The sequence below is a fragment of the Osmia bicornis genome, chromosome 16, assembly GCF_907164935.1.
Source record: "Osmia bicornis bicornis chromosome 16, iOsmBic2.1, whole genome shotgun sequence".
In the NCBI taxonomy this organism is placed as follows: Eukaryota; Metazoa; Arthropoda; class Insecta; order Hymenoptera; family Megachilidae; genus Osmia; species Osmia bicornis.
The window spans coordinates 7962408-7976659 of record NC_060231.1 but is presented as its reverse complement, the minus strand read 5'-3'; the positions used below and the strand labels follow the sequence as shown (position 1 = coordinate 7976659).

At 36.4% G+C, this 14252-nt stretch overlaps 2 protein-coding genes across 2 annotated transcripts; one reads left to right on the top strand and one right to left on the bottom strand.

The window, feature by feature from the left end:
- Positions 1–994: 994 nt before the first annotated feature.
- On the bottom strand, positions 995–3567 carry LOC114872157 (synembryn-A). The gene is made up of 10 exons (XM_029179028.2): positions 3360–3567; positions 3152–3291; positions 2823–2932; positions 2459–2748; positions 2224–2384; positions 1905–2151; positions 1680–1824; positions 1454–1601; positions 1265–1384; positions 995–1202 (listed from the first exon to the last, which is right to left on the bottom strand). The coding sequence occupies exons 1-10, from the start codon at positions 3435–3437 to the stop codon at positions 1076–1078; spliced, it is 1566 nt and encodes a 521-aa protein (XP_029034861.1). The 5' UTR covers positions 3438–3567; the 3' UTR covers positions 995–1075.
- A 1450-nt stretch (positions 3568–5017) lies between these two features.
- Positions 5018–12608, top strand: LOC114872160 (protein tramtrack, beta isoform-like). Its single transcript, XM_029179042.2, is given in 12 exon segments — positions 5018–5124; positions 5438–5682; positions 5792–6241; positions 6414–6686; positions 6774–6881; positions 7037–7241; positions 7310–7481; positions 8021–8877; positions 9379–10334; positions 10952–11537; positions 11540–11935; positions 12069–12608. Coding segments are annotated over 3 exon segments (1488 nt in total). The 5' UTR covers positions 5018–5124; positions 5438–5682; positions 5792–6241; positions 6414–6686; positions 6774–6881; positions 7037–7241; positions 7310–7481; positions 8021–8877; positions 9379–10334; positions 10952–10981; the 3' UTR covers positions 12605–12608.
- Positions 12609–14252: the final 1644 nt, after the last annotated feature.

Genomic DNA, 14252 nt, shown 5'->3' with positions numbered 1-14252 from the left:
AAAATAAGAAGCGATATCTTTGACGATTCTAATTTTAATCCATCCTCTACCCGCGAGGTTTTTCCTTTTTTCGTTCAATGCGGATTATTCGCTTATCATATAATTATTATTAATACTTTTTATTTTTCTTTCTTTTCTTTCTTCTACGTCGGTACCTACTAAATTTTAGTTTCATTTTTATATGGAATATTCAAATTTATGGTATTATACGTATACACATCTATATACACTTTTACAATAATAAAAAGGAAAAAAAAATATATATAAATGAATAAATATTTTAATCTACATACTATATATTATTATCTATTTAAAGATATATGAAGACATTTGCTACTTATATATTTGTCAAATGTATATCGCGTTCCAATTTGGGAAGGTATTCTCGCGGGACGGACAAGAAAGGCTGAATGAACCATCTACTATATATAGCCTATTATAGTTGGTTTTCAACCTTTTTTTAAGGAGATGTTATATTGTTGTATGTTAAGACGTTTTGCGTTTTTTTTTTTTTTTTTCTACGAGTGCAACTGTTTTAAAGAATTTTTTTTTATTTTTCACGTCATTTACCTTGTCACATCGCCCGTGTCACGGCCCGCGGTGAAACGTTTCCAAGTTTACTCAAACTATTGCAGTTCTTTAAAACATGTAGGAAACATACGTTCTTGTCTACGCGTGGCTGCAAAATGCAATAATAAATATATTGTGATGCTCACAAAAGCACATAACATAATTTACCAAAATTGTAATGTTTAAAATATTTCATGTGATTTTGGAAACTGTTATATTTTTTATTTCCTGCCAATTGTTTAATTTGTAATGTTGTTCTTTGTTCTTTTTCCAATAAAGTAAGCGAACCAAGCACCAGTTTCTTTTCTGTGTTCATGTCATTTCCATTACAGTCAACCTGGATTCCTGGACCTTTTATAAAGTTTTCGTCTACTTAACATGTACGCAAGGTAAGAATAAATAAAAAGAATACTTATTCCAAGTATACATATATAATACTGCTTGTATTTCATGATGCATATATTATTATACAAATTATCTATGTATAACAAGTATTTCTATTCATTCAATCAGAATCAGAATCTTGACGGCCGTACTGTTGCTTTGGTAATTCTTCCTGTAACTCCAAAACATGTTCAATTGCCTTTGGTTTTCCATCATCTCCAATTCGACAAGGCTGCACTAATCCTTCCCTGAAGCAACAAAATCCATATAAGAAATTAAGTAAAACACATATTCAATTTCATGTACTGACCTTGTTAATTTATCAACAAGACCTACAAGCTTTAACGCTTCGTACTCTTTTTGTTCCTCCGTCATTCCTTCCAAAGGATTCGGTTTTGGTTGCTCGAAACAACCGATTACCGGATTGATCCTTCAAATAATATATTTATTATTAGTATCAAAACTTTACTAACAAATTAAGTTACAGCAAAATACTCACTGTTCCTTATGTTTCAGATACTCTTCAGTTTCACTATCTTCTGATTCAGAAGAATAAGCTGACTTTCCTTTGTTCGGACCCAATAATCCTTTATTTGCAAACATGCCAGCTGCATTTCCATATCCGGTGTACTTTACCATACGAACAACTAAAAATAATATTCTTTTTTGAAGGACTGAATTTACATAATGGCGGGTACTTACATCCTCCGTCCAATGTAATTTACCATTTTCTTTGCATAGTATGAACAGGAACTCTGCGACAAGATCGCGTAGCTCTGTTAAAGGAGAAGTTAATAATTTACACAATTTTGCTCTTAAAGTTGTACCTTCTTCTGGACGATGCATTACATCTTTCAAAGGAGGTAAAATCTGAAAAAAAAAAATTATTTTATAGTACAGATTCTTGAGTGAAATTTCAATAGACAAGGAAACAGTTTCCTTTAATTTACTTTTAATCTAGTATATTTTCTTATTAATCTCTCAGCCTTGATAAGTCTAATAAAGGCAGTGACGATTGGACTAAGATTTCCTATCAGATCCTCCTTGCAATTTAATCTTCTATCAAGGAATTGTAGTAAAACGGATATACCACTCATGTCAACGTCTTGATAAACGTGTTTCCGTTTTTCTTTACAAGGAGGTATGATTGTTGAATAGCAATCGTACGGTATCACTGTTAATAAGTTTGCAATGTTACTGAAATACAAATGATAATTATAAGATAGCGATAAAATCATATAACTATTAGTAGTACAAGGTAATGTATACCTTTGAAGATCATTTTCTTTTTCACACTGAAACAACAGCAATTTATACAGAATTGAAACCAAGCTTTTATCCCTTTCTTTTTCCTGTGTTGTATCATCTGATTGTATATACAAATTGAAGAGAGTTTTCAAGATCTCACACGCTAATGTCGCATCATCTGTCTAAAAGTAAAATTCAAATATTACATTCTCTACATACTTTCATATGTTTACTCCTTTCTTAACTATGAATATACCTCTATAGTGTTTTTCTGTTCACTTCGAATTTTTATATTTTCCAAAATAGTTATTAGACATTCGTCGCCATTTAGTTCTGTTTTAACAATTTGTCTTGTAGATATGTTTAGAGCAGTGATTAAAAATATAATTCTTATGTCGAATAGCATTACTTCATAAGGAATGTCATTGTTATATTTTATCATACGTTCGATCAGACATGGCAAACAGGATGTACTTGGCAATATTTGCTGCACTTTTGTGCTATTAAATATAAGGTTACATAGAAGCTTGAGAGCTTCAATGGTAACTGCAAAATAACACAAGAAGCAATGTAATTTTATATTTATTATAGTAATTCATTATGAAGCAGGGATTTCTTACCATTGTTATAAGAAAGTTGATCTACATCGGTGCCTTTTAAAGCTGCATTTTCTAATATAATATTTATTCTTTCATCTGTGATTAAGTAATTCAAGTCTGTTTTATCTCGGCTATGTTAATCAAGAAAAACAATAAGGTTACTTTATGTTAATTGCAAAAGCTAGCAATACGTCTAAAGCAATAATAAGCGGTTTCATAAAAGTTTTAATGCTCTGCTAGAAATAAAAATGTGTTTATTCTTTGGTACGAGCTTGGCAAGTTTAAATAAAAGTATAAAATTACACAAAATATCTAATACAGGTATATACAATTAGGCTACAATCTAATACCTAAGTATCCGTAATGTGGACAAACAGTTGTGGTGAACAGATGATTCTGAACTGTTTGACAAATAAGAAAACAACGTTTCCCACAGTTTCTCTCTTAAGTGGTCCTCGTTCAATTCTTCAAATGTAGTTCTAGTTCCATACTAAAATGATAGAATTATTTGTACATAATTTATAAGTAATAACACACTGATAGATAATTTAAACTTACATTATTTTGAAAGGTAACAACATCATTTGCAAATTTATCAGCTGTGTCAGAGATTATTTCATTTACCAACGAATCCATACTGCTATGAACATGCTTTTTTTCTAAAAATTTCAAAAAGTAATAATTGTAAAGGATAAAAATTCAAAAAGTAGGTTTACACAGGCGAATGACGTTCATAGAACGGGATCAAATGGGATAACGTAATAGAGCGCCATCTGCGCAAGATGAACTGCGGAAAAAAAAAAAGATCAAAAGCTGAAGAAGTAAGTTTATTTAAATATTTCCAAGCTATTATATTCTGTTATAGCAGAAAACTAATTCAAAATATAATTGATTTAGGGTTGATACTTGTTGAATAAGATTTCAAACAGTAATTGAATGATTATCGAGGTCATTTGAAATCGTGGTGAGGCACATGGGTTTCAAATTTCAGAAGGTAATGGCAGTTGTCAATTTTTCAATTTTATTAGTAATAAATCCAATTAGTATTGAATGTTTCCAATAATATTAATAGCAAAATGGCGGAAGTGATAGTAAAGTATTATTGCTTAGATATTGAATATTATAATTACCTGTAACTACATATATACAATAATAGTAATGATACTTTATTTCTATAAAATTAGATAGTTTTTTTTTTTTGGAAGCTGTAATTCAATAATGTAAAGTTTCCCACGTGACTGATGCATACATCTTTTCAGGTGTCTGAACAACACTTCCGTCTTGCAACGTCTTACCGAGGAGTGACCCTGTAACACACATAAAAGATGTCCCTAAGAGTAGCCGAAAGAAAGGGCATGGAACTCGCAATCAAGAAGAAACAGGTTTCTATTCGCAGGCTTCTACTTACCGGCCGTCGACTTCGTGGTCGATGCTCCGGCGATCTGGTTCAACGACTTTCTTCTGTGTAGAAAACACACCAGCGGACATTTCTTTGACCTTCCTACGGGAGGAACGATCTCGCGCGGATTATATCACATTTCTATAATCGGCTACTGCGTTTTTTTAGCCGGAGATAGGATGCATAAAAGGGACGCTGGTATTAGGAAAATCATGCAACGTCGTAGGACTTGAGAAATAAATATTTTCCTATTTATTCCTAAGGTTATACTTTTCTTTTTTGTATCATCTTTTCTTTTTATTCTGCATCATTAACGTTTCTCAACTTTTTCCCCCTAGGATTTTTCATTCAACTTGAGATACTCTGAAAGTTGCGCAACTTAGAGGCACGCAGAACGCTTTCGAAATTATCACCGATTAACGAACCATCGCATCGCTTCGTTATTTAAACGAAAGCTCTGAGCTTCTGTATGTTATTTCTGTCGTCTCACCCTTCACACTTTTGCACAGTTCCCTGCGTACAATTTCAAAGATCTATCCGCCATTTAGTCCGATGCTATTTTTAGCTATCGTACGTGGCAGAGGTAACGGAGAAGAGAATGAGAAAAACAAGAAATAATGGCCCGGACAGCACTGGATGTGCACATTAGGCGTGGCACGAAAAGAGCAGCGATACAACAGGTGCCTCATATAGGAAACACGTTGGTATTGTCAGGCTCCAAGGACACGCCGCTATAAAAACTTTTCTATCCTATTCGAGCAGGCATAAAAAGGGCGCGGGAGAATAGAAGAAGGATGACCTTGAAAGGTAGGGTTGTCCAACGAGCGGGAATAACGTGCGCATAGATGCGTAAATTATGCGTCACTTTCTAAACGAACTAGGAACAGTAATATACATACATTGTTGTATTTTTATGTGCTAACGGTAAGCTATTTGAAGAGCTATAATGATATATAATAGTACAATGAATTGCATTTAATTTAGTTAATTGTACATACATATGAACAAATTTCCTCCTATTTTAAATTGTAATTTGTTATTGTTCAGGGATAGATTTGATCAAATAATTGCAATGTTTCAACATCGTTTTATTAAAATATTTATAAGCGTAAAGTTATTGTAAAATTAAAAAAAAAATAAAAAACAAGAAAAATTAGAATTAGGATGAAAAAATGTAAAAAAGCGCAAGTGCATTGAGAGTGCGCCGATTGGAAATGACTGTTGAATATTATTTCAGTGGCTGGTTGGTGAAACCGAGGTCTCGGGCGCGTTAGTTTTCCCGAAATCGTACGAAAGCCGAGAAAGGAGAGTGCGTGTGTGCATGCGTGTTGCATGCGCGCAGTAGGCCTGGTGGATGCACTTTTGGGAAATCATGCATATACGTGGCAACATCGCACTGCGGGTTCACATTCCACGTGATCAGGACCGGTTTGCGGGTGTCGACCTACTGACACTCGTCTACGATAGATAAACCTTAGCCCTGTATGTAGGATATACCATATATGTTCTTTTTTTTTTTAATTGCAACATTGAAAACGCTGTTGCCATTGATTTACACTCATAAAATAACAAGATTTCCTTTTAATTTTAGAGAAATGTTATTAGAAAATGATGCCCAGGTACTAAGTAGCGAATGATTTTTGTTGATATATAAAATGGAAGATAACTCTTTTAGTATGGAAAAATGGAAAGTATGACTTTTACATTAACATCTTGTATAAAAAAATGCCCCGACATTCGGTGGTATATTGCAAGGCCATTGACCGAAGGGACCCCCGATCGATGATCAGCTACCTGCTGATACATTGTTGACCATACAATGGCAAAAGCATTCTTGGTCCGATGGGAACCCTCGGGCGTCAAGTGCAATTATTCCGTGTAACCGAATGCACTTCGTTCCCGTAGTTTAAGATCTGCTTTGCCTGTGGTTAAGCCATTCATTGTAACTACCGGGTGCAACGCCCCATTCACCTGTGTCACACGGATCAACACCCAATATTCTGTATAGATCTTTTCATACAAACGCAATCAATTACTTAAGGTCAATCATTAGTTCTATAAATAGTTGTTTAATGTAGTCAGCATCGCTGTGAATCTAATCTTGTAAAAATCATTGATTAAATTGATTAGATACTTGGATGGTTGACTACAAATATTTTTCTTTATTTAATAATCACAAGATATTTAAAAAAAAAAAAAAAATGAAATTGTAGATGCACGAGTTCTTTTCTACTTGGATGAATTTGAAGCAAAATTTGAGACTGTTTTGAAAGGAAGTCAGGGGCACATTGAACCTATCGCGAGGATGATAGAGAAACACATATGAAGAGAAACAGGTTCCTTGGAGGGATTCAAAACCGCTTGCATCCACCTTTTCAACTGAAAGCGGTCTAGGTCCCATGTGAAAGTCCCCCCCTCTCCATTTTCCCCCCTAGAAAACTTCCATCTACGTGCTTCTTATGTTTTATATAAAGAAGATGCACAGGGTAAATCTAACGGTTTATTCTTTATTCAAATTGCGAAACTATTACCATGCAAATGTAAGTTTAATTGTTTCTTTTTTTTTCCTGTAGAATGAATTTCCTTGTTTATGAAACTCATGGAATCACATGGAGAGCTAGAAATACGCGAGAATATGGAATCAAGACTTTCATGCTATCTGTAAAGGCGATAAGCAAACAGTTGGTATCCCTCTATCATCGCTTTGCTCGTGATAGATAATGTGCAACGTTGCTATAGTTATCACTAATATATTCTCTGACTTTCGATCTTTTTTATTTTTTCTCAAGAATCACTTCGCCTCTCGGCTTTTTTTTCACGAACTTCCTTTTAATAGCTTCCCAGAACGCATGGCAGTCCCTTGAAAACTTTTCGCTGGTCCTGTGTTTTTTTTATCGAAAACCTTGGTCGTCCTGAAACAAGAGGGAGCAAGAGCTGCTAAATGTGGAGCAGGGTGGATGTTCCATTAAGTGGATCCGTACCACCAACGGTATAACTACAACTAGAAGAATTTCATTTATTAGATCACAGAGCAAATTAAAGTAATGTCCTTACAATTATGCAAACAAAACTGTTATCTGAGCAATAATAATTAGTAATGTAATTTCAGATATCCTCAGCCTGAAAATACAACAATGAAAGCAAGCTGATGTCGCTGATATTGAATTGTGATTCTGTAAATTAGCGTGATTGGAAAAGTTCAGGGTCTAGAAGTTGAAGAAGCTGGTCGGGGCCGACGTATTCAGCTGGCTTTGGATATGGAATTTTTCGATGGCGCAACGGTACAAGGATTCACCTTAGCAGCTTCGCATTCCCCCTTTTCCTTCGTCTTTTTCTTCGCCTAGGGCCCGGTCCGATGGCGCATTCACGCACACCACTCTACCCTCGAACAGTGTGCGGTTATGCATGCGTGCGTGTGACCACGCAGAGAAACGATTTTCTTTTATCGAGCCCGTTTTTATCGTGTCTTCTTCTTTTCGTTGTACGAAGCGAAGACTAGATAAGACGGGAATCGAGCCGCATACTTTTTCGGCCTGTTTTTAATACGCCACTTCGCGAGCCCTGGTAAACAGGAAACGACTTGCACGTGGCGTCAACGAGAATAGGAAAAGACAAAGAGAACAGATAAGCTTTTTACATTTAGTTCTGTCTCATTCAATGACGTTATCAATTTATTTATTTTGATTTATTCCATTAAAACAGAATATTCTCTATTTTCTATTATTACTAATTTTCACATTACTATACTTTGTATTATATAATAAGGATTTATACAACGTGTAAATAGTCATTTCTTTATTTTTATGTGTTCCTTTTACAGGGGATGAAAGATGAAGAATAGGATAAAATGGTACAAGTTTTAAAAGACTAAGAAAAGCATGAATATGAAGAAAATTTTGGAAGATTTTATAAGAGAACGCAGGCGCAATCAGCGGTCGCATCGAAGGCAGGGCGTGGTGGCAATTTTCGGGAACGCATACATACATACAGGTTTTTCGTTCCTCGTCACACATAAACGGCACCGTTGATTAGCGATGGCCTTAAGAGGTTTCAAGTCCCTTGAAACACGTACAAGTGTACAAATGCCGTTCAGAGTTTAAAATCTAAGAATTTTATTAAATAATTTCAATAAATACTTGCTGCTTATAATTAACTTTAATTTTAATTAAATAATATTTTAACTTCTGTATGGATCAAACCTCAATCTTCTTGAAGAACTACATGTGTAAAGTAGTGCAATTTTCAAAACTAAAAATTCATCAGGTATAAACTTTTTTTCTAATCTATAAAAGTAATTGGCAATTGAAACGTATATTATACGTTGTAGCTTTTATGAATGAGTTTCAGAATGTTTTATACATAACAATATAATTTTGTAACGTTAAAAAAACTATTGGAACATATGAAATAATAATAGAATTGTTGTAGGAATTCGAAATGAAAAATTGCTGAAAAACTGGTGGGAAAATGAATTCAGTGGCGGCCACTAACGTTGATACGTGAGCAAAAGACGTGGGTGTACACATACGGCGACGCATCGTCATCTACGCGCGCACATGCATGCAAGGATGCACCGATTGCACATGTGTGTGTTGTACCCCGCAGGATATTGGCCTAGACGCAGCGTGATTGGCCGATCGTGCAACCAGGGACGACGATGGCTGTGCAAGTCTTCTTGTACGTGCTATTCAGTGGCGTAACTTTTCACCATTATAGGTTTTTTACCTTTTTTAAAGAAAATCTTTTTCGCAGAACTTCTATCAATGAAAAGTTACATGCTGCACATTCAAGTAGCCCACCAAATGATAGCATACAAAGTGCATATTTGCACAACTATAATTATATCATTTATAATTGAATTTTTAGTTATTAGTATAAAGATATTTGGAAGAAGTAGCGTTTGGTGATATGTATTCATTTTTGCAATGTACATATATTACATAATCAAATTGCAAAGTTAATATCAACTTCTTAAAAATGTCTCCAAGCACTGTATTATTTTTTTAAAACTTGTCCGTTGCTTGTCCCCTTATCAGAAGGTTGCAGTTCGCGTAAAGATAATCGGCTCGTTAAATAAATCTAGTAATCGCCTATCTGCCTCGTTCCAAGTTTCTTCACAATAGAAAATATATTCTCTCCGATCGTGTACGTGACTGTATCTTTCATTGTTTCATTCAGGAATCGAGTTTAAAATCCTGCCGAATATTTTGCATCGAGAACTGGTTGTCGTCGTCGTCGTCGTCGTCGTCGTCGTCGTCGTCGTCGTCGTCATCGTCATCGTTTCCCGTTTACGCCACTGTAAGAACGCACACAGAAACGGCATGCCGTGTAGCAACGTGTAGAAAGAGAAGCAGAGATAGAGCAACACACTACCACACGTTTGCGGCCACCCCTATGCGAGAGTCGAGCCATGACCAGCTCGGCCGAGTGCGTCTTTCTACGCACGGCTCGTCAGTGGTCGCCGAGTAGGCCGTGGGAGAGGATTTCCGTTTTCGCTTTGACTTTCTCCTCTACTGTGGGTGTGCACTCGTATCACGTTTGATCAACGAAACTGTTGATGATCAAAGATACTCGACAACCAAATCTAAATTCACAAGAAACGATAAATAAAACACTAGTGCCAATGAATGTAGCCGAACTCCGAAAAAAGACTGTGGGAGGAAGAAAGAGAACCGTACAGTCATTGTAGGAGAAGGATAGAAGAGGAAATATAAAAAAAACACCGAGGGGTGAAAGAAAGAAGAGGAACATTTATTTCTTTTTTTATCTTTCTTTCGAGAGAAAACGCATTGGATGCACAGTGGATGTCGTAAATGCGCCACTCTCCGTTTGGGATGGAAATAATGATTTCGCGAGAATGAAAAAGATAGAAAGAAGTTTGTTTTGATCGGCGGTTTCGCGCACAGACGCGCCCCCGCACGCCATGCGAACCCACTAAGGGTTGGAACTTGAAGGCTACGTTCATCAGGGTGATTCGAAGAGTGATCAAGTGACCAAGTGACCAAGTGACGAATGCGAGTGCACACACATGCTAATACCGTACGTCTCCTAGCGTACTCCTCGGCGGCCATTTGAACATCGTCGTCACACGGCGCGGCGCCATCGTTTTCGAGAAAGGGACATCGTCTTGGCGAGTAAGTTTTCGCAATATTACGTCGAAAACTTTTCTACGATTCTTGTACCTTAATTTCTTACTATACAATTCTTAATACAGTTCTTGATTCACATCGGATACAAATTTCATTTGTTTATGTTATAATAATGAAAGTTTTCTGCTTGCATAAAATAGCGAATTCTCTGAAAAGTTTAATATGTAGATATTTAAGTTATTAATCTATTATAATATGCTTTGTTATTAAGTAGAGCAAATTGATTTTTGTTTACGCGTTGATCTCCGCAGATTGTAATCGATTTAACCGCTTGAATTTCAACTTCCGCGTATGTTGCACGCAAGAAATGCGTTACGCGCACGCGTACTAGTGATCGTTTTTTTACTCGTTTTCTAGAAATTAAGCAAGTGAGTAAATGAAATTAGGGGTAACTCCATGGGGAGTGACTCATACCCCATGGAAACGTTTATTTTCACCGTGTTGTAAATTAAGAAGAATTCTTTCATTTTAATCATTTAAAATTTATTAGCAAAGTAGATTTATAAAAAATACTTTTACATCATTTAAATTCTATTGTATTTATAAACAGAGTATAGAATTTAACGTAAACAAGATTCACAACCAATTCAATTTGTTTGCAGATTTGACTCGAGCAAATTAAATAGATCGAAATGGCGAGCACATCGCAACAATATTGTTTACGTTGGAACAATCATCGTTCGAATCTGCTGACGGTATTTGACGAGCTACTTCAAAATGAGTCATTCACCGACGTGACCCTGGCGGTCGACGGAGGCGCCTCAGTGAAATGCCATAAGATGGTCCTGGCAGCTTGTTCCTCCTATTTCCAAACCCTCTTCATCGATCTTCCATGTAAACATCCGATCGTGGTATTAAAGGATGTGAAGTACTCTGAAATTAAAGCGATCCTGGAGTACATGTACCGGGGCGAGGTGAACGTGGCCCAGGAACAGCTGGCCGGATTGCTTAAAGTCGCGGAAGTATTGAAGGTGAAGGGCTTGGTGGAAGAGAATGGTTCGCAAAGTCGTCGCGAAGAGGTGGAGACCTCGATGTCGCCTCCACCAGCGATAACCACAAGCACGACGAGTAGCGCGGCGCACAGCAGTGGTCTCGCGTCACCTCCGCATTCCACTGGCACCTCGTACGTATACGGCAGATCGCCAGTGGATCGAACCAATCAAATGCCATTACCCATGTGGCCACTTTCCGTCTGCCCATTTCCCATTCCAGTTCTAATTACCAAACGACCTCGCATCCGCAGCATTCCTCTACTTTAACCGGTTCCTACGACAATGGCTTTGAAACGTCCCCCCTGAAACGGAAGAAGCTTTCCAACATATTAATGAACAGGGACACACCGATCCTACGAACGGTGCTAGGTCAAGGTCATGCAGACAGCTCTCAGGGTATTCCTTTGTTACACCCAGACAGCCATGAAAACCACTTTAGAAACAATAGTAATGGATCATCGAACGACAACGACAGACGCAGTAGTACCGATATACCTCACGGAGAACCCGCGCATAGTCCTTACACCGATGCGTCTATGATGGACGAGGACGATAAGCAGCCATCGCCGCAGTCGTATCCTCCGGATAAGCCAGGTATAAAATATAAGAAAGGATGTCCAGTTGCTGCGTCCAGGAGAAGGAATACTTCCCGCCTATCTTGTATTACTCTAGGCAAAATGTATTTAGTTGTAGAAACAATTTCATTGATTTAAATTTAATTTTTTAGGGATCGTCAACTATGTACCGGCGCAAAAGCCAGAATGGAAGCGATACAAGCAATACACGAGGAAAGACATAATGTCCGCGATCGAAGCGGTTCGTACAGGAATGAGCGCGTTGCAAGCGGCACGTAAGTATGGAGTACCTTCGCGAACCCTTTACGACAAAGTAAAGAAATTAGGTATTACCACGTCACGACCGTTCAAACGCGGTTCGAACGGTAGTGGCGCCTGTTTTCCGTATGGAATTGGCGGTAACGCAAACGGCGGCATCTATAGTGGCGCCCTCTCCGAAAATGAAAACGAAAATAGCAGTGCGATAGACAGCCCTGGCTCGATTCTCGATGCATATAAGGCCAGAGATGGTCCTATGGATCGAGATATGTTGGACGTCACTCGTTGTAGCTCCACTCCAATTATCCATTCTGTAAAACAACAGAGCAACGAAGATCAAGTAGAAGATCTTTCCGTAACTCGCAAGTCGGATGTACGCGTGATAGTCCCACCAACGTCGGTAGTCAAAAATGAAGAAGACGTTGATTAAGACATTGGGGGGGAGGGGGGGGGGGGGGGGGGGGGGGGGGTATATTAACTGATGCAAATTTTCCCTAGCAGAAACTAAACGTACTATTCCTTGGTATAACAACGCGAATACAAGGTTTTAAAACTGAAAAGACTATTTGCAGAAATTAAATGATGTCTTGCAAAGCAAAATAGTTGATTGTTACTCTATTAGGAAGATACTATTTCTTGTTTTGCCGGACATCGTACGTAGGGATAATCGCATGCCTATGCTTCGTAGGGAGAAAGTGGAGAGATACAATTGAATTAAAGCCAGTTAAGTCAGCATTTGACAAAAGACTCAGGGAATAGCAATAGTAAGTTATAAAATGTATGTATTGAAAACAATATGTGCATTTATACGAGTACTGGAATAGGGATTCTTGGAATCCTCTTCTAAAATTACTTTGCACAAGACTGATTCATACGTCATGGATTCAAGAGACTGAAACATAATCAGCACACGCGTTCCAAAGTTGTTAAAGCCTAATGCTGACAATCAGTGAATTGTGCCTTTCCCTATTATCATTGCAGCTTGTAAGAATTTTGAGAAAAAAGAATGATATTAACAACTTAAAAGTTGTTGATTCAATAAAAATATCAGTTAACTAGATGCAAATATTTTCAACAAACGGTTGAAAAGATTAATTTTATATCTTGTTTTTTTTTTCTTTTTTTTTTCTTTTTGTTTCTTACGATTAGATATTTGACAAAACGCGTGTAAAGAAAATATTCGTAAAAGATTAACGAATATTCGAATTGCATTAAGCTTTAAACACTTTTGGACCAGTGAATATGCATGAAGTTTTATTAATTATTTTCTATTGTGATTCAAATGTTTTCAATTTTTTCATTTGCAATCAACGGTAGTAGTACTATTTAGAGCCTTAATCGATTTTATATACCGCGTAAAAAGAAAGATTGTATATTATTTTAACAATTTTGTTTTCATATTTTTCTTTTAAGAAAGATGTATTCCTATCTTTAGCATTAAATGCTGTCAATAGGAGATGATTATATATATACACAAGTGATATATATATATAATCTGAGAATTAAAGAAAGGAAAGATAGAGTTTGTACACTTTGAAGAATTTCGTGTTAATGACTGAGATATCGACTGTTAATTTGTTGGTAATTATAAGATTACATTATCGTTACTGATCATGGCCCTGGGATACAGCTGCAATATTGCTCAATATTATGCACGTTACAATTACAATAGACATAGAACGAACTACCTCATTGTACAACGAACAAGATTGTTCATTAACGTTAAGACTGATAAGCCGAATCTGCGTTACCACCTCAAATGAAACCGTACGTTTTTATTTTACAAACGCTGATTGATATATATATATATATATATATATATACACACATACACACAAGAGAAGAGTATATATTATATATAAGTTATAAAACTATTATATTATAAACAGATATAAATTTTTAATTATGATATAAGTTTTAGAAATACAAGAGTTGAAGTTATCTCGCGTACGTTGAGATCTCTGCTATGACTGGATGCAATGATTTATAGAATTTCTATGTAAGGAGCGTGAATGGTATATTCTCAAAGTTTTCTGTAAATCAGTGTATCCTTGTTTGACGTTGTCCGCCCTCAAGAA